General features: G+C 37.7%; 1 protein-coding gene across 7 annotated transcripts; it reads left to right on the top strand.

Moving 5' to 3' along the window:
* zgc:152951 lies at positions 1-27,318 on the top strand. 7 transcript variants are annotated; one of them, XR_015498939.1, is made up of 9 exons: positions 1-271; positions 2,396-2,643; positions 2,761-2,866; positions 13,511-13,584; positions 14,192-14,382; positions 14,472-14,609; positions 17,653-17,742; positions 17,852-17,995; positions 24,608-25,033. XR_015498939.1 is itself a non-coding variant. In XM_087266978.1 (9 exons), exons 5-9 carry the CDS (start codon positions 14,210-14,212, stop codon positions 24,734-24,736), a joined length of 681 nt encoding a protein of 226 aa, XP_087123104.1. In that variant the 5' UTR covers positions 1-271; positions 2,396-2,643; positions 2,761-2,866; positions 13,511-13,584; positions 14,196-14,209; the 3' UTR covers positions 24,737-27,318.

Raw genomic sequence — 27,318 nt, 5'->3', positions numbered from 1 at the left:
GCAGTAATGATGCTCCCTCTGCTGTCCTGTCGGCTGCTTCTCTATTCGCTGATTTTTCAGTCATGCAGCAGCAGCAGATGAATATAATTGTGGGTCATTATAAACAGAATTATAGTGCGTCGAGACTTTACACAACGTTTTAACGACTGCTGACTACGAGTGAAAATTAGCACACTCAGCAGATCGGTTTGTGGCGTAAACACAGAGTCGAGTGTATGTGACGGTGGACAAACGCCGCACTGACGCTCATTAAAGCAACTGGAGAGAGCAGGTACACATTATTATTCGATTATTCTGTTCTGGTGTATTATATGCTGCATGGTTATGTTTGTTAGTTTCCCTCTGGAATTATTTAACATTATTTTATGGGACGGTTTCACTTCCTGCATTAAACTACTGTTAAATTAGGGATGCTTGAATATAGCCTACGGTTCTCTAGTTTCTATCAAAATGCTCTGACCCTAGTTAAAACTGATAGTTGGTATTAGCCACTATTTTATACTTTATAATAAAAATACATGTATTTATAAAGGTTAATCGTTATGAAAATCAATCATGGTTGTGCTCACAAAAACATAAACACCTAAAATATCCATAGATTTGCCACTCTAACCATAGTTAACTATGGTTTTAGTTGTCAAACTTGGGTTTTACAAATCATTTTCAATGTCAAAAATATGCTAATATAATAATTCCTACAGCAATTTTCTTGGTAACTACACTTCTACTATAATTATGGTTCTCTTTTGTAGGGAAATTTGTGAAAAAATGTAGTGTTGCCACTTCCTTCAAACAAGGAGCATAACCTCATTCATCATTCAATCAGTTTCCTTCTGCTCAGTCTTTTCAGGTTGCTACAGAGGAATGAAGTCCTGCCAACTATTCCAGCATATGTTTTGCACAGCTGATGCCCTTCGCCACTGGTTTTTTTCGATAGATTTGCTCTCCAGTGTTTGAACTCTCAGCAGTGAATATTAAACCACACTGAACTGAACTAAACTGAACTTCAACAATGAAAACTGTACTGACACTGTTTCGATTTACTAAATTCTTCTATGTGCAGCTGCTTTGACACAATCTACACTGTATGAGCGCTATAAAAATAAGGATGAATTGAATTGAATTCTTGCTGCAATCTTGTACTGGAAAACCTGATACAAACTCATTCACATTCAAACGGCCAATTTAGTTTATTCAATTCACCTATAGGGCATGACATTGGACTCCGGGGAAACTGGAGCACCCAGAAGAAACCCATCTGAACACGGGGAGAACATGCAAACTCCAGACAGAAATATCTACTGGTCCAGCTGTGACTCGAACCAGCAACCTTCTTGCTAACCAATAAAATAACACAGAAAAAACACTGAGATAACCACTGAGCCACCGTGCCGCATGAAACGCACACTTTTTTTTTGTAAAATGTTATTAAATTTTTATTATTATAAATATTTTGTATGACTTTATCATACAGCAGTTGCTTTAGCGTGGATGTTACTATTAAATAAAATGTATTATTTGTTTGTTTGTTCACAAATAGAGCCAAAATTAAAGAGAGAAAACACTTAAATGAAAAACAATGCCTTGTCAAATAACTAAAACTGATTAAACTAAAGTAACTTAGGATACATTTTTATTTAATTTATAAAAAATTCTGAAATAAAAAAATGTATCATTGAAATGTAAAACATTTAACAACTACAATTAAAACTGATTTATTAAGAAATCGAAAATACTATGTAATAAAACCAACATTACACTGAAAATGTAGGAATTTTTTTAGCAATACTGTGTGCTCAAATATTTGTGATCCCTAAATGCTGCTTATATGTAAATAATACATTTAGAAAAATGACTTTAAAAGTTCAATAAAAAAAATCATAAAGTTTGATTTAATTTGATGCAAAGATGAAATCATAAATAATAAATGAAGTAATGGCTCTAAAAATGTACATATATTTAAAAACCTAAAAATTGAATAATATCACAATAATACTAAAATAGCACAGAAAAAGGAGGAATTTTCTATCAATACTGTGTGTGCTAATATATTTTAATGCTGCTTATGTAAATAATACATTTATAAATTAAAATAAAATAAAATGACTTAAAAATTAAAGAAAAGTCATACATTTAAAATAATCAAATAAAATAAATATTAAAAGGACTTTTTAATCATATATAAATGTGATATCAATTTAATGTCATTCTACAATGGCAAATTTCTGTATTTAAGAGTTAATATCAAGAAGAAGATTTTACATTTATGCTATAAAATCATCTTAAAAGCATCTAAATAATACAATATTTTACCTAATGCTCTAAAACATAATGCAAAATATGAATGTCAGAATATGATGAATTATTTTTTTTAATGTGTTCTGTGGTTTTTCAGGGGCTGTGATGGTGGAGGACGGGACGCTCATGAAGGGCCGGGTGACGGTGTACTCTGTGCCAGGCTGTCCACACTGCACACGGGCCAAAACCACTCTGGGTGCGTTAGGCGTTCCCGTGTGCGACGTGGATGTGAACAAACACAGAGAAATCAGAGCACGAGTGAAGGAGCTCACCGGCCACTCTTCTGTACCCCAAATATTCTTCAATAACCTTTATGTTGGAAACAATGAAGACCTCCAGAACCTGGTGAGCTGATATACAATCTCCCTTCTGACTGACTGACTCTTCACTCTGGCTTGATGTATTGTTTCTGGGAAATGAGACTGATCAACATGAAAATAAGTGGTTTACTTGTGTTTGCAGGACCCTAAGCGGCTTGAACATCTCCTCCTGTCTGTGAGGGATGAAGCAGTGCCTCTGGATGCTCTGCCTGTGCCTGTTGAAAACTGCAGATCTGAGACTGATGGAGGTCAGTGGGTTTAATGGAAGCTTTTCACATCTCTGGGTTTCTCAGCAATGCAAAAGATTCATCATAGTTGGGTAAACTTGAAGGTGCAGTAGATTAGAGAGTACCACAAATAGGCATGGGCCGGTATGATATTCTGACGTTATAATAACCTTGAATTAAAATATCACAGTTTCACAGTGTCACGGTATTGTGATTACTGCTCTAATATATATTCTTTTAAAATGTCTATGTAAAAACATCTACGTTTTCTCCCATTGAACTCAATATATTTTATTTTTAGAAACATTACAAATATTTTAGAGCAGTAAACATATCAGGCTAAATAATTAAAATGAATCATTGACTTCTGCTATCTTCATTATCTTCTTTTTTATACATACAGTAAGCAACTGCACTGTTCAGGTCTATAGTATGCTTGGATGTTGGTGCATAAGCAATTTTTTTTTTTTCAAATGTTTCCTGAATTGTGGGCTGATCCACAATATATATATATATATATATATATATATATATATATATATTCATTCATTCATTCATTTATTCGTTTTTTTTCTCCGGGGGATCACGAGGCATTCTCAGGCCAGCTGATAGACTTAGTCCCTCCAGCGTGTCCTGGGTCTTCCCCGAGGCCTCCTTCCGGTGGGATATGCCTGGAACACCTCCCTAGGTAGGCATCCAGGAGGCATCCTAAAGAGATCCCCGAGCCACCTCAGCTGACTTCTCTCGATGTGGAGGAGCAGCGGCTCTACTCCGAGCTCCTCCCGGGTGTCAGAGCTTCTCACCCTATCCATAAGAGTGTCCCCTGCCTTCGAAGGAAACTCATTTCGGCCACTTGAATCCGAGATCTTGTCCTTTTGGTCATGACCCAAAGCTCATGACCATAGGTGAGAGTAGGAACGTAGATTGACCGGTAAATCGAGAGCTTTGCCTTTCAGCTCAGGTCCTTTTTCACCACAACGGATCGGTACATCGACCTCATTACTGCTGCCGCTGCACCAATCCGCCTGTCAATCTCATGTTCCATCCTTCCCTCACTTGTGAACAAAACCCAGAGATACTTAAACTAATCCACCTGGGGTAAGGACTTTTCTCCAACCTGGAGATGGCAAACCACCGGAGTACCATGGCCTCAGACTTGTAGGTGCTGATTCTAATCCCAGGCGCGTCACACTCGGCAGCAAACCGCCCCAGTTGCATGCTGAAGGTCTATGTTCGATGAAGCTAAAAGAACAACATCGTCTGCGAATAACAGAGATGAAATCTTGTGGTCCCCGAACCGGACCCCCTCCAGCCCAAGGCTGCGCCTTGAAATTCTGTCCGTAAAAATTATGAATAGAATTAATCACAAAGGGCAGCCCTGCCGGAGTCCAACATGCACTGGAAACAAATCTGACTTATTGCCGGATGCGAACCAGACTCCTACTCTGTTCATACAGGGACGAGACGGCCCTCAACAGATCGCCTCTGACCCCATACTCCCCGAGCACCCTCCACAGAATGCCACAAGGCACACGATTGAATGCCTTCTTCAAGTCCACAAAACACATGTGGACTGGTTGGGCGTACTCCCATGAACCCTCGAGCACCCTGGTGAGGGAATAGAGCTGGTCCAGTGTACCACGGCCCGCATGAAAACTGCATTGTTCCTCCTGGATCCTATGTTCAACCATCGGTCGGATCCTCCTCTCCAGTACCCTGGCATAGACTTTTCCCAGGAGGCTTAGGAGTGTGATCCCTCTATAGTAGAAGCACACCCTCTGGTCCCCCTTCTTACAAATGGGAACCACCACCCCAGTGGCCCAGTCCAGAGGTACTGTCCCCGATTTCCATTCTATGTTGTAAAGACGTGTCAACCACGACAGCCCAACACCATCCAGAGACCTAAGACTGGGTGAATCTCATTTGCCCCCGCTGCTGAGTGACCTCAGCTTGGGTGATGGGTGAGTCCACCCCTGCATCACCAGTCTCTGCTTCCTCAATGAAAGACATGTCAGTGGGGTTAAGGAGATCCTCAAAGTATTCCTTCCACTGCCCGACCACATCCCCAGTCGAGGTCAACAGCTCCCCACTTCTGCTTTAAACAGCGTCAATGTGGAGCTGCTTTCCCCTCCTGAGGCGCCGGAGAGTTTGCCAGAATCTCTTTGGGGCCGACCGATTGTTTTTCTCCATGGTCTCCCCGAACTCTTCCCAGGGCCGAGTTTTTGCTTCTGCAACCGCCCGGGCTGAAGCACGCTTATATAAATATCCTATCCATGGATGCCACATTAGAACCCTTATCAAATAAATATTGGTTGAATTACAAAAATAACTACAACAGCAAAATAAAAACACCTTAAATTAGCATGAATAATGCTACACTAACCATAGTTTAACCATGTTATTTTTAGTAAAGTTTGTAGTGGTTTTACGTATGGTAATCAATACACCAAAATTAATTATAAATTAATGTATGAATTATATTACACTGAAGTGTAAGTGAAAGGTGTAACGATGACCCATACTCAAAATTTGGGCTCTGCATTTAACCCATTCAAGTGTGTAAACAGTGAACAAACATCCGGTGGTGCTACACTACACTTCTACTATACAGTAAGTAGCCAATGGTTAACTATTGTACTGGAAATTGTTGTGAAAATTGTAAATAGTTTTTTTTTGTGTTTTTTTTTGTGTGAGACTGATGATGGCAACCAGAAGGGAGAAAACAATATTAAGTTTACTGTCCCGTCCATACAGGTGCTTCACTAGCCTTTCATAAGTGGTAATAATAATAATAATAATAATAATAATAATAATAATAATAATAATAATAATAATAATTATTATTATTATTATTATTATTATTTTATAATATAAATTATAGCTCCAAAAATGTAAATATATTTAAAATCTAGATATTTAAAACATTCGAGGATACTGTCTTGTGAAAAGGGTCTATAGTTGGGATTTTCAGAAATGTGGCCTCATTTGTTTTCCTTTAGTACTTTCTTATATTTTCTGCTGGTCATTTGAATCAACTCACTTTTACTCAAGCTTAATTCTGGTTATAAACCCTTATTAGTTATGTGTTTTCTGTTGAACACAAAAAGAAGTGTTTTTTTTATTTTTATTTACAATTGACTTCCATAGGAACAAAAACAGTTTTCAACATATTACAAAATATCTTCATTTGAGTTCAACAGAAGAAATACACTCAAACAGGTTTGTGACATGTAAAGAGTGAGTAAAGGATGATAGAATTTTCTTTTTAATGAAGCAAATAACTTATTTTCTGTATTTTAGCTCATTTAAAGTGTTCAAATCTTCAGAATTCAATCTTTGGTATTTCACCGCCAGGACTAATGCTGGTAAAGAAATTACTTTATTTGTCATAAACTCTGAAACCCAATTACTTTTACAGCCTTTAAAAGGTTTTTGTAGCTGTCCCCTAACCTGTGCCTTTCTACAAATTTATCCTGAAGGTCTTTTGAAAGCCGGGTGTAATGTGAGTAAAGGTATAGATTTTCACAGGGTATCATGAATTTATGTAGTCGTATATGACTTGTTTGATACTTTTATGACTGTTTATTATGACATTTAAATTCATCTTGAGTATTAAAAGGATGTATCAGCCAAAATTAAAAGTTGCTGTTTATTCTTTTAGGCTTAGACAATCCAACACATCAGTCTCTTTTCTTCAGAACCACATTGAAAGAAGGTGTTTAGATCAGTAGTTCTTAAACTTTTTTCACCAAGTACCACCTCAGAAAAAAAAATGTCTCTCCATGTACCACCATAATGACCAGTATTGAAATAAAGTAGTGTAGTTGGCCAAATTAAGCAGCTACAGCACTGCACAGTTCGAAAACGAGGCTTATTTATACAATTTCTGATAAATTTTGAAAAATATGTTGCATGTGCATATGAAATATTTGTAAAACTTTTTGAAATTTAAATATTAATTTGTATGTAGATTGCTAGGGAACCCGTTTTTCTTAGAGGATGTCAAGACGATAAAACTTTGCTGCACTCTGATACAAGTTTTACTTATGGAGAAACTTAAAAAGCACTGCAGTGTTTGGCTGTTCTGATTTTTTTCTGAGATAATTAGTCTAACAAAATTATATTCCATACAAATTATGAAGCAGATCAGTCAGTTCTTGTCATGTGACTCGCATTGCGGCATTCTGAAGATGTCTTCAGCTATAGCAATGCATGGAATATGCTTGCATTTTGTGTCTAACGAGCTTGCGCGTGGAAATGAGACAATATGTAAGCAGCTTCCTTCATTTGCGATCCACAGCAGTTAATCTTCTTGCACATGCTGGATTCACCTGTTTTGTTGACAAGTGGGTTGCGGATCCTTTCGTTGGCAGTTCTTACTCATTTGGTCTGTGGGTTAAATTTTGGAGCTCAAGTGACCGAGATGTAACAAGAGAATACAGTCATTTTTTTTAAATAAAACATTTTTCAAAATAAATGATCGTTCAGACTCCGATAACAAATGAAATGGAAATAATTAATGATTTTTTGTTTGGCCCGGTACCAATTGATCTACAGACCAATGCCGCTCTGTGGCCTGAGGGTTTGGGACCACTACTTTAGCACAAATCTGCTCTTCAAGCCCCACGTACGTCTTTCTCTAGTTCTGCGCCAATTGGATCGATTTTAGCAGCTGATGACGCGATGCACAAAAGTAAACATAGAGAACCGCCAATGCTGATCACATTGGTGTTATCATACGCAACAAATAATTAAAATTTTCTAAATTTTTTCTTTCATTGCTTATTGATTCCTCCCGCGCACCACTAGAAGTGAGTCCGTGTACGACTTGTGGTACACGTACCACAGTTTGAGAACCACTGTTTTAGATAAAATCAGGACCCAGGCTTTTCCTGTCTCAAATCAAGGTGGAGGTGGTATCGCAATTATATAATTTTTGGTACTTGTGGTGTTAAGTAACAAATTGCAAATACTCAAATTACTGTAATTGAGTAGTTTTTCTCAGGAATTGTACTTTAAGTATTTTTAACAATGTGTACTTTTTTAATGCAGTGTTGGTACTTTTACTCCACTACTTTTTATCAAACTGCAGTCACTACTTTATTATTTCCTGTCTATAAGGATTAGAAAAATCAGTCCTGCGATTCCTTTCCAATCAAATCGCACATTGAAAGTAAATTGCATCAAACTGTCCAAGAAGATACTTTACACGCAATGAGCCAGAGACTGTTTAGACTGAATGTCATTAATGAGAAGATTTTGATGTGTGATGACCAAAATGGCTGTAAACAATAACTAAATGCACTGCAGAATGTTACGTTTACACACACACACACATGCACAAATTACAAGTAGACGCAGAAACCTTTACCAGCGTAGTACTCGCTGTTCAGTACTCTTGAGAAGCCTACTTTTAAAAGGGCTACTTTTTACTCACACTTTGAGTAATGTTTACAATAGATACTTTCACTCTACTTGCACTACATTTTTGGGCAAGTAATGGTACTTTTACTGGAGTATCATTTTTCAGTACTCTTTCCCCCACTGCTTAAAACAAACACCTTTAGCATTATTCTTATAATCTATTAAATCAAGTCAAATGCACTGTAAAAAATGCCGGGTACCACAATTCATTCATGCTGTCCCAACACAAATCAAATCCTTACGGATTGTGTTATATTATCTCATTTTAAATAAGTAGTTTTGAACAAGCAGCAATTTTTTTTTAAAATATTATAACTTACGCTGTATAAAATGCCAACATTAGATGAAATTAAATACATGAGCAGTGCTTGAGCATCACTTTGGGGTTTGTCGGTCACAGTGACTTCCTGGCTGTTTTTTGTCAAAAGGTGCAGGTGGTACAAAATTTGATGGAGTAATTCTCTGTGCAGGAAAGCTCCTGGGATCCGTGGTGATGATTCATAAAATGTAAGGTAATAGTTGCCATCTCTAGAGATCTTCTGAAGCGACACAATCAGTCTGTGCAAGAAATGGAACATTATTTACAGCATTACTGCCCTCGGGACAGTCTTTTTCTGATCAAATCACACAACGATGTAATGCATTTCATATTGTATTGTGGAAGTACCAATTATTTATTTATTTATTTTAGTTTTGATATTTGCAAGTGGACCGAGACCTGCTTTTTCTGTCATGTCGGTCTGCTTGTTTGTTGATTACCAGTGTTCAGATGGCAGTGTGTACACTTCTTCACATAACTGCATATTAACAATTCTATCATACCAGAGCAATTCCAGCGTTATGGATGTGACTTTTCAATAAAATTTTAATATTTTAATTCACAAAGAATGTACATTCACCAGCTACTTCATTAGGTACACCTTACTAGTACCAGGTTGGACCCTCTTTTGCTTTCAGAACTGCCTTAATCCTTTATGGCAGAGATTCAACAAGGTACTGGAAATATTCCTCAGAGATTTTTGTCTGTATTGACATTATAGCATCACGCAGTTGCTGCAGATTTGTCGGCTGCACATCTATGAGTCTCCCATTCCACCATATCCCAAAGGTGCTCTATTGGATTGAGATCTGGTAACTATGGAGGCCATTTGAGTACAGTGAACTCATTGTCATGTTCCAGAAACCAGTCTGAGATGATTCATGGTTTATGACATGGTGCGTTATCCTGCCGGAAGTAGCCATCAGAAGATGGCACCAACAGCCATGCCACATGCTCACTTTGAACTGCAGCAGATGTGATTGGCTGATTAGAAATTTGCATTAACGAGCAGTTGTATCTAGTAAAGTGGCCGGTAAATGTAAACATTAACAGTACATTGAAACTTCTTACATTTTCTAAAACAAATAACCACAGAGTTAAGTCAGAAAATATACATCTGTAAATGTGTTTTATATTTGAAATGAGGGAAATAAACGTGTTACGGTTGTGGGCAAAAAAGTAAAAAAAAAATTTACAGCATAACTTGCAGAAAGTCTGTGAATTAAATTGCACTTATTAAATTGCACTTTATTTACTTATTTTATTTTTATAAGGAAAAAGTTTTGCTACGGATATGACAGATGTGAAAATGTTGACATTTTGAGTGTGTCAAGTTCAAGCCTATGAAAACAACCTTAGAAGGGTTTCGCCAATTTTTATTTTATTTTTTTCATGTCAAGTTTGACATGGTCAGGTCTGCAGATTTTGTCTGGCCCTAGTTTTGCCAAGAGCAAGTAGTTTTTACTTTCTGTAGAATCTGTAAAAAAAGCATAACCAAACAGCACACAATAGACGGTTAAAAAAACAGTGATTTTAATTGTTCTTTTATTTTATATAACTGCTTTGTAAACATTATATTAGTTAGATACATATATGTCATCCTTACATTCATTGTAAATGATCCTCCTGTTTTATTTCCAATGTGAGAATTATTATCATCAGGGGAGCGATTATAGAGTTTGTGCAGAAGTAACTGCTATAAGAAATCATTTGTACCTCTATCTGTTGTTATTTTAAATTGCCAACCTCCTTTTATTGCACTTTTTAAAGGTCACTGCTGTTTTTGTTATTAATGTTACTTATGTTACTTGTTGTCTATTGTCTAAAAGTTTTTGCAGCTCAAGTACAAGACACATTTCCTGCAAACTCTCTCGCACTGCTTTTTATGTGATATTATGTGTATACAACAGCTCGATGGCATAATCGTGAATATAACTATTCAAATAAACACAGAGAGTCTCAAAACGCATTTGAGAAAAAGAGCTACTTTCTTCCACCACACATTTACATTTGTAGCTTAACATCTGAACAACAAAACGCATTGCTAATTCAAAATCTTCACTTTAAAACTGGTATTTGAATTACTCTCTTATTTAATAGATCCTGAAAGGGTCTACTATTAATAAAATCCACATAAAGGCAGAAGTAAAGATGCCACCATACATCATATTGTTCTCTATATGTCTTAGCATTGCAGCTTACAGTATGTCAGCTGCTATAGAGTCACCTTTCTCTTTGGAAACCCTATCTTTCTGCCTCTACTACTTTTAAATATTGTATGCTTGTCTGGATGTTTTAGTATGCATCTTTAAAGCAGCAAGCATGGGGGTTACACTATAAAATAACAAAATTTTTGCTAGGTTTTTAAGGTGTTAGACTTTACCTGCAGAATTAAGTATTTGAATATGGATTAAAGATTATATAAGCAGCAGATTACCATAGAAAAGAGTGCTAAACTTCAGATAATGTTGTTGCTGCAGTCTCTTTTCTTGCTTACCATAACAAATAATGTATCACACTTTCTCATACATTTTTAAAATTAAATATTATATGTTTAAATCATAAAATAGCATGATATGTTTCATTGCCTCTTTTTATTCTTTTAAAGACATCATTTGTGTAACCTTAGTGTTAACCTAATAACATAGTATTGCAAATATATCATTTAGGTCCATAAATATTTCGACATTGACACAATTCTAAAATTTTTAGCTCTATACACCAAATCAATAGATTTGAAATTAAACCAACAAGATTGAACTGCAGACTGTCAGCTTTAATTCAGGGTTATTTACATCCAAATCTGGTTAATTCTGTAGGAATTACAACATTTTGCATATGTGCCTCCCACTTGTTAAGGGTCCAAAAGTAGTTGGACAGAATAATAATCATAAATCAAACTTTCACTTTTTAAAACTTGGTTGCAAATCCTTTGCAGTCATTTACAGCCTGACGTCTGGAGTACATAGACATCACCAGACATGGGGTTTTATCCCTGGTGGTGCTCTGTCAGGCCTGTACTGCAACTGTCTTCAGTTCCTGCTTGCTCTTGGGGAATTTTCTCTTCAGTTTTGTCTTCAGCAAGTAAAATACATGCTTAATCAGATTCAGATCAGGTGATTGACTTGGACATTGCATAACATTCCACTTTCCCTACAAAAACTGCTTTTGCAGGATGCTTTGGGTCATTCTGCATCTGCACTGGATTTGGCTTAATATGAGCAGAAAATAGTGCTTCAGAATTTATCCTGCTGCTTTTGTCAGCATCAATAAATACAGGAGAACCAGTTCCATTGACAGCCAAACAAGCCCACGCCATGACACTACTACCACCATGCTTCACTGCTTCGGATCATGAGCAGTTCCTTTCCTTCTCCATACTCTTCTCTTCCCATCTCTCTGGTACAAGCTGATCTTGATCTCATCTTCATCTTGCTCTAATCTGGCCTTCCTGTTTTTGAGGCTCACCTATGGTTTACATCTTGTGGTGAACCCTTTGTATTCCCTCTGGTGAAGTCTTCTTTTGATTGTTGACTTTGACACACAGACTCCTACCTACTAGAGAGTGTTCTTGAACTGGCCAACTGTGGTAAAGGGTGTTTTCTTCACAAGGGAAAGAAGTCTTCGGTCATTCACCACAGTTGTTTCTATGGTCTTTCGGGTCTTTTGGTTTTGCTGAGCCCACTGGTGCATTCTTTCTTTTTAAGAATGTTCCAAACAGTTGTTTTGGCCAGGCCTAATGTTCTTTTTTTTCTCTCTGATGGGTTTGTTTTGTTTTTTAGCCTAATGATGGCTTGTTTGACTGATGGTGACAGCTCTTTGGATCTTATCTTGAGAGTTGACAGTAACAGATGCGAATAGCACACTTGAAATTAACTCTGGGGAATAAGGAAATAACACACACCTGGCTATGAAATAGCTTAGGAGCCAATAGTCCAATTACTTTTGGACCCTAAATAAGTGGGAGGCACATGTAAACTGTTGTAATTCCTACACCGTTCACCTGATTTGAATGTAAATTATCTCAAATTAACACGGTTGCATTTTAAATCCATTGTGTTGGTGTATAGAACCAAAAATGTTAGAATGTGTCACTGTCACATATTTATGAACCTAACTATATATAGCGCAAGTGAAATTTTTTGCTTGTATGTTGATTATATCATTTATTGGATTCTCAAAGTTTCTTTTATGTAGTTATTTTTTTGGATTTCCACATTTTCATCTACAGTAAATGGGCTTCTTGGAAAAGTCACCTATATACTTTAATTGATTAATTTTGTCTTTCTTGCATGAACATAATAATTTAATCACATGCTGACTGCCATAAACTAGAACTTAGGCCAAAAATAATTTGAAGAAAATGTATCTGTTCTTAGATTCTCAAAATGCATCGCTATTCTCTATCTAATCAATCCTTAACTGACTTTTTAAGAGAAGAGGGTGCTCTGGGCTAGCTTTTAACTGTACACTCAACTGCTCATAAGTAGGTCCACATGAAATCTGCATGCACAGATTTTTAACTCATCATTGATTTTATTTATACTCTTGTGTAAATGTATATTTATTCAGCTTTTTAAATTAATTTTAGTACTTTACAGCTTGTAAAGTGATCATTTCATTTTTTTAGTAGATGTATGGTATATAAATTATATGAACGACTTGCTTTGTTTACGAAATAAGTGGAAAAAAAATTAGGCTCAGAATCGATTTAAGCGAGAATATCGAATGGGAATATCGAATTTTAATTCCACCACATCCTTAAACATAAACCAATGTACAACTGTAATACCGTTCTGCTGCTGCCTCTTTTGTTTACTTTACTATCATTTTCATTATCAACAAAACGTACACATCTACCGTAGCTTAAAGCCTTTTGTATTTTGTTTAAGTCCTTTTTCATTCTCATTGTTTGTCAGCAGGGTGTGAGCTCTCGGAGACGCTGAGGAATCTGATCCTGAAACTTTACTCCGATCACCTCTCTGAAAATGGCAAGGTAACTCACTGCGTCAATCTCTCATCACATACTGCATATCAAATACATATATAAGACCATTGTGAAAGGATTTGCCACAGACAGAAGTTTACATGCATTCAGACGTTTGATGTTTGTGAAGGATCTAAAAAGTAACAATCTGGGTTTTTTGAAAAACAGCTCCATTTACAACTCCCCTAGAGTTGAGTTTTATCATTTTTTAATCCATTTAGCCGCTCTACATGTCTGGCGGGAGCACTATAGCTTAGCTTAACATAAATACTTAAACCAGATTAGACCATTAGCATCTCACTTGTTACATCTCACTCATTGTGTACTAAGACCAATAATAATAAAATAGTAATTATATAAATTATTTTAAAAATTTTTGAGCAAGATGCTAATGGTCTAATTTGATTCAATGATTTATGCTAAGCTAACAGTGCTCCCAGCAGATCCAGAGATTGCCTGAAAAATTGAAAAACTCATCAATTTAACCCTAGGTGACTTGTAAAATGAGAAAATTTCCAAACAAAGTGGAGTGTTACTTAAGGAACGTTCTGCCAATGCTTCAGACAAGAAAGATGTGTGTGTGTGTGTGTGTTTTGTGACTTGTTTTTTTGACCAGACAGTTGATTACAAGGCAATGTCCCGGAGCCTGTACTTCGAGCGCTACTGTGATCTGGCTGTCAGACTTCAGCATGTGGAGCTGCTCTCTATGAGTCGAGAAGAAAAACTGGCCTTCTTTATCAACATCTACAACGCACTTGTCATCCACGGGAACCTGCGTCTGGGCTTTCCCAAAAACATATGGCAAAGGTATCGGGTAAGAGAGGTGGATTTTTAGGACAGAAAGTGAAAGAAATAAATGGTTTCAGTGCTCGTACATTTGGTCTCTTGTTTTCCAGTTTTTTAACTACGTGAGCTACTTCATTGGCGGTGAGGTGTTCACACTGCAGGATATTGAGAATGGAGTGCTTCGAGGAAATCGAAAAGGTGTGGGACAATTCCTGAAACCCTTCTCCAGGGATGACCCACGACTGCAGGTATACTAGATAATTTATGGTTTGGTTTACTCAAAAAATTACTTGTTCAAACTATGTCTTTAAAATAAATTGAAACAACAAAATCCTTAAGTTTTTGTGGGACAACTTAATTGTTTTATGTTCAATCCACTTAAATTTGTTAACTAAATCAGTTTGTGATGGGACAACATGAAGGAATTTTGTGGAACTCAGCATTTTTAACAGTGGTTGCACTTCAGGTTTAAGGCCAGCAATATACAGTACATCCGGAAACTTTTTCCACATTATTTTATGTTACAGCCTAATTGCAAAATGGAATAAATTCATTTATTTCCTCAAAATTCTAAACACATTACCCTATAATGACAATGTGAAAAAAAGCGTTTTTGAAATTGTAGCAAATTTATTAAAAATAAAAAACCTGAAAAATCACATGGACATAAATATTCACAACCTTTGTTTAAAACTTTGTTGATGCACCTTTGGCAGCAATTACAGCATCAAGTCTTTTTGAATAAGATGCCACAAGCTTGGCACACCTGTCTTTGGGAAATTTTGCCCATTCCTTTTTGCAGTACCTCTCAAACTCTATCAGGTTGGATGGTAAGCGACAGTGTTACAGCCATTTTCAGGTCTCTCCAGAGATGTTCAATATGATTTAGTTCTGGGTTCTGGCTGGCCCACTCAAGGACATTCACCGAGTTGTTGCGAAGCCACTCTATTGATATTTTGGTGGTGTGCTTTGGGTCATTGTCCTGCTGGAAGATGAACTGTTGCCTTAGGGCCTACTCACACAATGCTATCCGAACCGTGTCCAGGCCCATTTCCCGGATCGTTTGAGAAGTGTAAGTGCGCTGAATCAGGCTCAGGCACGGTCCATTTTTCCGGTCCTGGCCCGGTTGGAAGAGGTGTGCCTGAGCGCGGTTCACTTGGGCTTTGGCGCGGTACACTTGTGTGTGAGTGTAAGCCCGAAACTGAAAGCGAGACGTGACTGTTTCATATGGATTTATTAGTCATTCTTACTGTTCAATGAATGCAAACTGTCGTAGATTATTAAAGCTGCAAACCCACCACTGCACGAAAGCTGCGCACCTTCAGCAAACCTCCTAATTTCTGCAGCACGAGGACTTTTTTTATGATTGTTTATGAGCGTCAAAAGGGGATGATCTGTTCAGCGAAATATTTGACTGCGTTTCACCGCAAGTCAGACGACATAACTAAAGAAATCAATTCTGTGCTGAGCGATAGCTCTTCTGAATAGAGCATCATCGACGACGTAAGCTTGCCCAGGCCCTAATGTATTATGAGTGCGGGCCGTCGGGTGAGACGGGAGGGGGGACAAGCGTGCTTTGGCCCAGTTCAAGGCAACTGTACATAATCTGAGTACGCCCTTAGTCTGTGGTCAAGAGCACTCTGAAGCAGGTTTTCATTTAGGATCGCTCTGTATATTGCTGCATTCATCTTTCCCTCTATCCTGACTCGTCTTCCAGTTCCTGCTGCTAGCAAACATCCCCACAGCATGATGTTGCCACTACCATGCTTCACTGATGAGTGGTGCCTGGTTTTCTCAAAACGTAACGCCTGGCATTTACTACAAAGAGTTTAACTGTAGTCTCATCAGACCAGAGAATTTTGTTTCTTATTGTCTGAAAGTCCTTCAGATGCTCTTTGGCAAATTCCAGGTCGGGAGTGGCTTCCGTCAGGCCACTCTGCCAGACAGGCCTGATTGGTGAATTGCTGCACACATGGTTGTCTATCTGTAAGGTTCTCCTCTCTCCACAGAAGAACTGTGAAGCTCAGACAGAGTGACCATCAGGTAATCACCTCCCTGACTAAGGCCCTTCTCCCTTGATCACTCAGCTTAGATGGCCAGCCAGCTCTTGGAAAATTCCTGGTGGTTCCAAACATCTTCCACTTACGGATGATGGAAGCCACTGTGCTCATTGGGACTTTCATGGCAGCAGAAATTTTTCTGTAACCTTCCCCAGCCTTGTACCTCAAGACAATCCTGTCTCGGAGGTCTACAGATAATTCCTTTGTCTTCATGCTTGGTTTGTGCTTTGACATGCACTGTCAACCCTGGGACCTTGTATAGACAGGTGTATGCCTTTTCAAATTATGTCCAATCAACTGAATTTACCACAGGTGAAGTCCAATTAAGCTGCTGAAACATTTCAAGAATAATCAATGGAAACAGATTCTACCTGAGCTCAATTTAGCGCTTCACGGCAAAGCCTATGAATACTTCTGTACATGTGATTTTTAAAAAAAAAATTTTTTATTAATATTCAACTATTTTAAAAAATCTTTTTTTTTTTTTTCACATTGTCATTATGCAGGATTGTGTGTAGAATTTTGAGGACATTAATGAATTTAATCCATTTTGGAATAAGACTGTAACAAAAAATGTGGGAAAAAGTGCAATGAGTACTTGCCACTTGCGCTGTAGTTAAAGTAGAATTAACATGAAAATTCACTCAAAAAATGTAGATTCTGACATTCGTTTACTCCCTATTTGAGTTTCTTTCCTCTGTTGAACACAAAAATGATATATTGAAAAATGTTGATAATCTTTTTGTCCTATTATGGAAGTTGATGGATGTCATGCACCAACATTATTCAGAATATCATCTTTTATGTTTTAAAAAGTGAAAAAAACCAACACATGAGTGAGAGTAAATGATAAGGTCGTTTTCATTTTTGGTTAATCTGTCACTTTAAAGATTTCAAAATAAATCATGAGGCATTAAATCTGCAGTTGTACTTTGCTTTAGGTGTATAGTAAAGCATAATAAATGCACCATATAAATGCACATTACATTTAGGGAAATCGCTGTTGCTATCATTGCAACAAACTATATGGCTGTTTCTCAATTAGAAATCAGAGAACAAACTTGCATTCTTGTCAGGCTATCTTGAAAAAAACTCATTTGGAGGGATGCAATAATGCAAATGCTTGTCCCGGCGAGTCAGACCATGGTGTGTGTTTTTGTGAGTCTGCATCTTTGCCTGTTCGTCAGAAATAAAAAAAAAAGTTTAAAACAAGTTTACCTTCATCCACTAGGTGGCGCTTCCTGACGTCGAGCCCCTTATTCATTTTGCACTGAATTGTGGTGCCAAGGGCTGCCCACCGATTAAAACATACACTCCGCAGGTAAACCAAACCTTTATCATTTACAAGACAGTCAAAAAAGAAATGCTGTATGCCCATGTAAAGCATATTGTGTCAATATAGTCAAACTTTGATGTGTGTCTGCCATCAGGACATTGATGGTCAGTTGCGCACTGCAGCTGAAGCTTTTCTGGAGAATGATGACAGCTGTGTGATTGACAGCACAGGACGAGAAGTGAAGCTCAGCCAGATCTTTAAGTGGTACAAGGGCGACTTTGGAGGCACTGATGATAAGGTATCGTAAATGTATATCATCACTGTCAAAGCAAGTGCTCATGGAAGATAATGTTGTTGTTACATTTAAACCCAATTTACAGTAGCCAAGAGAACAAGCACAAGCATGTAGAAAAATACTGAAAAAACAAATTTAAATAATATGACAACACACACAAAGAACGCCCGCAAATACTCACAACACATGAAAACACACTGCGAATATCACAGATCACAATGGAAGTTCGCAGAGATGTAGCCATGCATTTATACTTTTGTGTTCTGTTTGTGTTGCACTGACATTAACACTTCTGAAATGCTAGCAGGCAGTTGGGTTTCTGTGTTTCTCTTTGTTATTGCTACAGTCATATCACCCTGCAGCCCAAGACTGGCAACTCACTGAAGCTAAGTAGGGCTGAACCTGGTCAGTACCTGGGTGGAAGACCACAAAGGAAAATAGGTTGCTGTTGGAAGTGGTGTTAGTGAGGCCATCAGGGAGCACTCAAAATGTGCCCCTGTATAGTAAAGGGGACAGTATACTGTCAGTGTGCACTGTCTTTCAGATGAGAGTTAAACTGAGGTGCTGACTCAATGTGGTCATTAAAAATCCCATGGCACTTCTCGTAAAGAGTGGGGTGTAACCCTGGTGTTCTGGCCAGTTTACCTACATCAGCCATTACATTACATGGCCTCCCAATCATCCCGTCCACTAAATTGGGTGTATAACTATCTCTCCACTCCACCAATTGCTGGTATGTGGTGAGCGCACTGGCGCTGTTGTCCTTTGGCTGCCATTGCATCATCCAAGTGTATGCTGCACACTGGTGGTGATTTGGAGAGATGCCCCTCATGATTGTGAAGCGCTTTGGGTGTATAGCCATATATGAAAAATGAGCTATATAAATTCACATTACTTACTTGTTGTGTGAAGTTTCTTTGCTGGAAATTTGAGTTACTGTATTACTGTATAAATAGCTCAAACCTTTACTTGTTCAATGAAGAAAAAGGAAAAGGTTAGGATTAGGGTTAGAACTGGCGAATGTGGAGCAACTTAAATCATAAAGTAAACACAAAACAAAAGTATCCATATGGAGCTCCTCTGCAGGCCTCGACATTTTTTAAACACTTGCGCCATTGGATAAGCTACGTTACCACAGTTCTCGGCCCTGCCCACACTTGTCACAGCTACCAAACCGTCCAATTGCAGCTCTTGTGCTACATGTCGCATAATGTGTAGTTATATTTTATGTGATATGGCTAATAGTAACTGAGCTAAACTGGACATACCATACACAATCTGCACTCTCAATTTTTACTATAATGTCATTACGAAAAACATAAATCTGCAGTATTTTAGATATGAGAGGTGACGCCCCATTCACACAGGACGTCAGCATCAACGATTCCCATTCACTTTGAATGGGTGACGTCAGGCGTTGCCGAACTGCATTGTGGATCCGTCGGCGTTGCTCGAGGGGCATTGCTCGCTGCAGAAGTTGGGACTAGCTCAATTTTTCAATCGCCGACGGAAGCGTCAGCCGATCAGAGCGCTGTTTGCAAATACACCAGCTACACAGTGGCCTATTGCTAACTGAATTTCATTGGCTGACGCTGCTATGATGATCGCTTCAGCCCCAACTTCAGACACACACACAGACACACACACTTCAGTCAAGCGTTGACGCTGAAGCCCCGTGTTAATAGGGCGTGAGTTTTTTTGTTGATCTCTGACAATGCAGCTGACTCTACACAGGAAGCAGCCAGATTCTTTACTTTTTGGGTCCCCAACATATTTCTTTTGTGGTCTATGCTATTTGCAAGGCATTTCTCTATTTACATGTGTTGTGAGAATTTGCATGCACATTTGTTGTTAAATTGTGCATTTGAGCTCCCTCAGCCATAATACCCTACTCATGCGTATGTTTTTTTTTTCATAATGACATGAGTTTCTAATAAAGTTCCAACTAAAGGCCGGTTTATTCTTCTGCATCGAGTGATCGATGTGATCCACAGTGCCTGCCTTGCGCTTAGTCGTGCATTTTTACTTCTCTGTGCTGTTTGTGTTGCTCTGCACTTCCGAATTGCTAGCAGGTTGTTATATTCCTCTGTGTCCAGTTTCTTCACGGGTGTTCTGTTTTTTTAACACTATCTTAATGTACAAGTAGCTCAAACTTGCTCATTCAGAGGCGAAAACAGGCAGACGTGCAACAACTTTAATCATTGTAGGTGAACACAAAACAAAAGCTTCCATCTGGAGCTCCTTTATGGGATTTAACATTCCAGCACTGCCCACACTCATCACAGCCACCAAGCCGACCAATCACAGAGCTTGCGCTACACGTCATTGCGACGTTTAGTTACTTTTATTGAGAGGTGCGTGTTATACGACTGCGGGAAGGCTATACCAGCCCATATGCATGGCTTGACGCAGAAGTATAAATCAGCCTTAAAGTCTTGGGGGTATCTGGTACAAATAAAAGAGCGATACAGAATGAATTTGAAGTTGAAGTTAACCATTACAATGTTCCTACCACACCATTGCCACAGCTGCCATATGGCTCTGTAGCCCAAGTGTGGTTGCCCATTTATGCTAAGCAGGGTCGGGCATGCTCAGTACATTTACATTACATTTGCATTTATTCATTTAGCGGATGCTTTTATCCAAAGGGACTTACAAATGAGGATAATTGAAGCACTTCAAATTACCAGAAAAGCAGCAATATGTAGATGTAGTAACAAGATTCAGTTAGTTTAGCACTGTGCATTAGCTTTTCCTTTTAAAACAAAGAAACAAACAGCAAAAGCAGATAGATCAAGAATAAGTAGGCTTGTTGTTGGACAATTAAGTGTTGATGAAACGGATGCCTCTTTAGCTGTTTATTAAAAATGGCCAGAGATTCAACTGCTCTGCATAGAGATGTCCACCAAAGTCCTTGAAAATGATTTTGTGCCCCTTTGAAACAGAGTCACGAAGTGATGTTCATTAGCAGAGCACAGTGTCCTGCCATACTCCTAAAATAGTGGATTCAGTTAGAGGGGTGTAATACTTAATTTATGATCAGAATATAGCCAGTTAAATAGACCTAAATAGACCTGGTGCAGGGCTTCTTGTATGTTGTGTGACCCACTTTAAATGTTGTCCTAATCAGGCAGTGGAGATCACAGATGTTGAACAAGTAAGATCTTAAAGCGAGTTTATAATGACATAACAGTTCACCGGAAATGTCCAGGCAGGCTAATCAACATTCACAGTAACCATACATATCAGTAATTGCATTTACATGTATTCATATATCCATTTGCAACTTACAAGTGAGGATACAAGAAGCAGAGTATAGAGGAGCAGTATATAAATGCTATAAAAGTCTAAATATTAGTTAATTTGATTTATTAGTTAAGAAAAAAAAAGTTTTATTCATTTTAATAAACCTTTTAAATACATTTTTTAATCTTCCCTCCAAGCCAGGTGCCCAAACTTCTTAGTATGAAGGGCCAAAAACCAAATATCATTGACAGCCGTGGGCTGGAAGTAAATATACCAAACTATATTACATTAAAGCTGTCAAGGGTAATTTCCAAATTTTTCATAATATTTCAAAATAAATAGAAAACATTTTTTAAAATCATGTGAAGTAATGCATTGTAACTTTTTAAATGATAACTTATTGCAGTTAAATCACAGACAATCACATTTATAATACAGTGGATTTCAATGGTGATACTCTAGTCAAGCAGAATCTCCCTTTGACTTGATTGACTCACTAAAGTCTCTGCTCTGACAGGTGACAGTATGTACATTAAAACAAAATCTTATTCATTTACACCAGTGGTTCTCAAACTATTTTCATCAAGTACCACCTGAGAAAAAAAATCCAGTCTCTCCAAGTACCACCAAAATGAGCAGTACTAAAATACAGTAGCGTAGTAGGCTCATTAAAGCAGCTACAACTCTGCACAGTTAAAAAACGTGGCTGATTACCTCAGAAATATAGACTATATGTCATATTATATACATAATTTTTAATAGGTTTTGAAATATATGTAGCACGTACATGACATATTTAATTCCTCCACGTACCACTAATGGTACACGTACCACAGTTTGAGAACCACTGATTTACAACATTTAATTTCAGTTAGCTTTTAGCAATGAACAAACAAAAGGTTACATTTCATTTGAATTGACAATCTTGAAACCATCACCATCATTCTCCCTCTTTTCTTAGATGGGATGGCGATCAAAATCAAAGTTTAGCATGGGCCAACTTTTGCCCACAGGCTCTAGTTTGTGGATCTTTGCTGTAAGCATACTGAAAGGAGTGAGTGTGTCCTACAGGAGTTTGTAAAGCCAACTCACATTTGTGGCGCACACTCAGAATTGCATGACATGTACACTCACCGGTTACTTTACTAGGTGCACCTGTCAAACTGCTTGTTAACACAAATTTCTATATAGCCAATCACATGGCAGCAGCTCAATGCATTAAGGCATGTAGACATGGTCAAGATGATCTGCTGCAGTTCAAACTGAGCATCAGAACGGGGAAGAAAGGGTTTTTAAGTGACTTTGAACATGGCATAGTTGTTGGTGTCAAACGAGCTGATCTAGTATCAGAACTCTATCAGAAAGTATCAGAAACTGCTGATGTACTGGGATTTTCACGCACAACCATCTCTAGGGTTTACAGAGAATGGTCCCAAAAGAGAAAATATCCAGTGAGCGGCAGTACTGTGGGCACAAATGCCTTGTTGATGCTGGAGATTAGAGGAGAATGGCCAGACCGTTTGAGCTGATAGAAAGGCAACAGTAACTCAAATAACCACTTAATACAACCAAGGTATGCAGAAGAGATTCTCTGAATGCATAACACATCCAACCATAAGGCGGATGGGCTTCAGCAGCAGAAGACCACACCGCTTGTCCCTACTTTAAGCTAAGAACAGGAAACTGAGGCTACAATTCACACAGGCTCACTAAAAGTGGACAACAGAAGATTGGAAAAATGCTGCCTGGTCTGATGAGTCTCGATTTGTGCTGCAACATTTGGATGGTGAAGTCAAAATTTGGCATTAACAACATAAAAATATGGATCAATCCTGCCTGATATCAATGGTTCAGGTTAGTGGTGGTGGTGTAATGGTGTGGAGGATATTTTCTTGGCACACTTTGGGCTCATTAGTACCAATTGAGCATCGTGTCAACTCCATAGCCTACCTGAGTATTGTTGCTAACCATGTCCATTTCTTTATGACCACAGTGTGCCCATCTTCTAAAGGCTACTTCCCGCAAGATAACGCGCCATGTCATAAAGCGCAAATTATCTCAGACTGGTTTCTTAAACGGGCGACGCAGTGGCGCAGTAGGTCGTGCTGTTGTCTCACAGCAAGAAGGTCGCTGGGTCGCTGATTTGATCCTCGGCTCAGTTGGCGTTTCTGTGTGGAGTTTGCATGTTCTCCCTGCGTTCGCGTGGGTTTCCTCCATGTGCTCCTGTTTCCACCACAGTCCAAAGACATGTGGTACAGGTGAATTATGTTGGCTAAATTGTCTATAGTGTATGAGTGTGTGTGTGAATGTGTGTGTGGATGTTTCCCAGAGATGGGTTGCGGCTGGAAGAGCATCTTCCTTTTTACGCTGTGTAAAAATTGTGCTGGATAAGTTGGCGGTTCATTTCGCTGTGGCGACCCTGGATTAATTAAGGGACTAAGCCGACAAGAAAATAAATGAATGAATGAATGGTTTCTTGAACATGGCAATGAGTTCACTTTACTCGCTGTACTCCACAGTCACCAGAACTCAATCTAATAAAGCACCTTTGGGATGTGGTGAAACAGGAGATTTGCATCATGGTTGTGCAGCCAACAAATCTGCAGCAACTGGGTAATGCTATCATGCCAATATGGAGAAAAATCTCTGAGGAATATTTGCAGTACCTCGTTGAAGGCAGTTCTGAATGCAAAAGTGGGTCCAACCTGGTACTAGTAAGGTGTACCTTATAAAGTGGCAGTGTATGTGGCACTTATAGAAGGTGTCTGGTGCATATGGAGAGGAACTTGAACAATTGAACCAATTAAATAAAAGATGCAGGCTACTTGTTTAGTATAAAAAAAAAGTAAGGTTATTAAGTGAAACTGATTTTTTGGCAATTATGGCTAGTACATAGCACTTTAAGAAGCAGAAAAAGAGTATATATAGGGTACTAATTATACTAATTATATGGTACTAATTATAATGTTTTTGTCTGTAATTTGTTTTTATTCTCAATGTGCACTTTATGAATTGCCAATCGCTAAAATTTTAGATAACATCTTCTTCAGTGTTCTGAATCCTACACAACCTGATACAGAGTAATTTAAAGCGTTTTTTTTTTTTCAAATGTCTTAAACACTGGAGATATCTAGCAGCAATTGGTAGGGGAGCAGGGGTTCTTTTATGTGTTTAAAGGTGCTTAATTAATTACTAAAGACTTCCTGTAGCTCAAAGCCTTCCTGTAGATCAATTAGTAGAGTAAAGCACTATAGAATCAGGATTGTGTGTTTGATTCACAGTGAAAGCAAGAATTAATAAAATCTGTACCTTCACATCCTTGTTAGTGGGTAAATGTAGATGTAAATGTAGTATTACTTTCTTTGTCAGGTGCTGAACTGGGTGTTTGACCACATGAGAGCATCGCAGAAGAAGAGGAAACTACAGGCTCTGCTGTCAACAGGAAAGGTCAAAGTGAGCTTTCTGCCCTATGACTGGTCTATAAACAGCACAGACTGATCTAAAGCACATTCTCAGGATCGCTGTGACTCATCGCGGCCACTGTGTGTTTCTATTGAACACACGCAGCGATCTCAAAACAAAAGTGTGCCCTGAAACTATGCATTCAGATCCCTTTACCTTTCATCCACCTCCCAAAAGGGCAATGTGATACTGTAGCCTGATATTTCTGACAAAGGTTAATTTCTATAACTTTTAAAATTGTATCGCAGCAGTTGCACTGGTTGTTATGCAATTACGTTTTAAATACTGTCCTACCAAGATGTCCTTTTGAATAAATATAGTTTATTTAAATGATCTAACAGGTAATGATGGTTGGGAAATTTAATGTCTTGTTAATTTAGATGTATGGAAAGGGAATAGCGAAGTCAAAATTAGCACAGATTGAGCTGTGGGTGCATATTGCTAAGTCAAATTATATTAAAATGACAGTGCTATACAAGTACAAACTAATGTTAACAGTATATAGTAAACAGCAATATTTACCAACATATATTTTTTGTAAAACATTATAAATTTGCATGGATTGCAGGAATGTTTTTTAAGTGATAAAGCTCAAATATCTGTGAAACGCCAAAATATACATCTACAATGCTTTTCTACTCACAGATTTACTCTAAAATCACCCAGAAAAAATGTTTTTTTTTATTCCCTCCAAAGGTGCATTGGTTATTTTCTTTTCTTCAATGAAACTCAAATGATGTCAATTAACTTATACATGTAACCTATATGTACTTTAACATAAAGGGAAAAAAAACATCCTGGAAAGTGTTCAAAATGACTTGTAAGCCACATTTCAAGTCTTTAAAAAGCCATACGTTAGCTTATGAGATGAAATTTATTTTTGTTCTTTTGATTTGATGTTTTTTTTTTCTTAAAGGGATCGTTTACCCCTTGAAACCTGCATAACCTTTTTTTTAAATCTACTTAAATATTATATTTTGAGGAATGTTTGTAAACAAACAGATACTGTAGCCATTAACTTCCATAGTATTTTTTTTTTCTTACTATGGAAGTCAGGAATTGATTTTAGCTGTTTGATTACCAGCCTTCTTCAAAATGACTGCTTAAATGTTCAGCATAGGAAAGAAATCCATAAATGTTTAAAACAATACGTGGATGAGTAAATACTAAGGCTGTTTTTAGTTTTATTTTGGGTATATTCCTGTTTCCCAGGTCTGGGTTACAGCTGGACTTGCATTTGATGCGTAAAACATATGCTGTAAAAGTTGACAGTTCAACCCCTGTTGAATAAGGGACAGAAGCCGAAGGACAATGCTTTAATGAAGTTTCTTTTTGAAGGTTCTCTAAGCAAATTTAGCGTAATGTCATTAATATTTGAAAGCACCAAAACAAACACCCATAACCCAACAGGACATCAATGCTGATGTGTTTTGGGCTGTAAAGACTCATTGGAAATATGTGCTTTATCCTACATATTTAAATGTGCTACATGTTGGTTTTTGACTCTTCTTAAGCATAAAAATACTAATATATTTGAGGACATTTAAGCAAGTGAACAAATTTATCTGATAAACAATGCTAAATTCTTGAAATGTGCTTTCCATGCTTTTGTTTTGATTTGTGTAACTCTGCCCAATTTACTCAGTTATCTTTCAGCAAGCCAGGTTGCCTTAGTGGAAAACACAATGCATTTAATTTCAGTCATGAAGGTACAAAATGTGGTTATAAATGTGACCTTCAGAGGACATTAGCAGCCTCTGAAATTGGAGGCAGATTCACAGTTATAAAAAATCACATGAGGTGTTTTACAAATATTACAAACGTTTACATTAGCTAAACAGCTTACTCGCTCCTATTGGTTTTGTCAATCTGGCAACCTGCTTGGGTGTTAAGTCAGATGAGGAACAAGGTGAAAAAAAAAACCTTTTATTTTGAATTTGTACTGCAATGCCTTTTTCAGATACTAGGTGAAGTAATTGATCATACACAATGCACTTTTAAGCATATATTTGACTGAAGTTAGTTGGTAAAATGAATACCACAGAGCAATATGATACAAACAACTTTGGTTCCTTTTTACACTAATGACATATACTGAGGCATATTATCGACAAATAAACGATTATTTTTGAGCGGCTCTTTGGAGAACACCAAATAAATACCACAGAACAACCTAACAGTGTCTAATTTGTAATCGATTAAGTTTGCCTTACCTATTTATCATATTATATATGATGTTTATTATTTATTATATATGGACAACTTTTCTGCCATGGTGAGTTGGTTCAGTAGCTCACTTCATACGGTGTTGTACTTTTAAATTAGAGTGCTCAGATTAAAGTTCAGTAAAGCACGGTTCCACAAAAGAGATCGAAATCAATGTAGAATCAAGGTAAATTTATGTTGCGGTGTACTTTTTTTGTTTGCTTTTGAAAACTTGATTGATTGGGTTTAGGGAAGGGTTTAGGATTTGTACAACAAGCTCCAGCTTCTCATGGATGTGTCCAACAAGGATGTGTATCTGTAATGTACAACAACATACCCTAAATAACGTATTTGATAACGCCCTCTAGTGGATTTTTGTCATATGAAACGTGCAATAAAATGTATCCAAAGCA

Source organism: Danio rerio, chromosome 9 (assembly GCF_052040795.2).
Source record: "Danio rerio strain M-AB ecotype USA chromosome 9, GRCz13ab, whole genome shotgun sequence".
In the NCBI taxonomy this organism is placed as follows: Eukaryota; Metazoa; Chordata; class Actinopteri; order Cypriniformes; family Danionidae; genus Danio; species Danio rerio.
The sequence above is the reverse complement of the archived record's forward strand: the minus strand, read 5'-3'. Positions and strand labels throughout refer to the sequence as shown.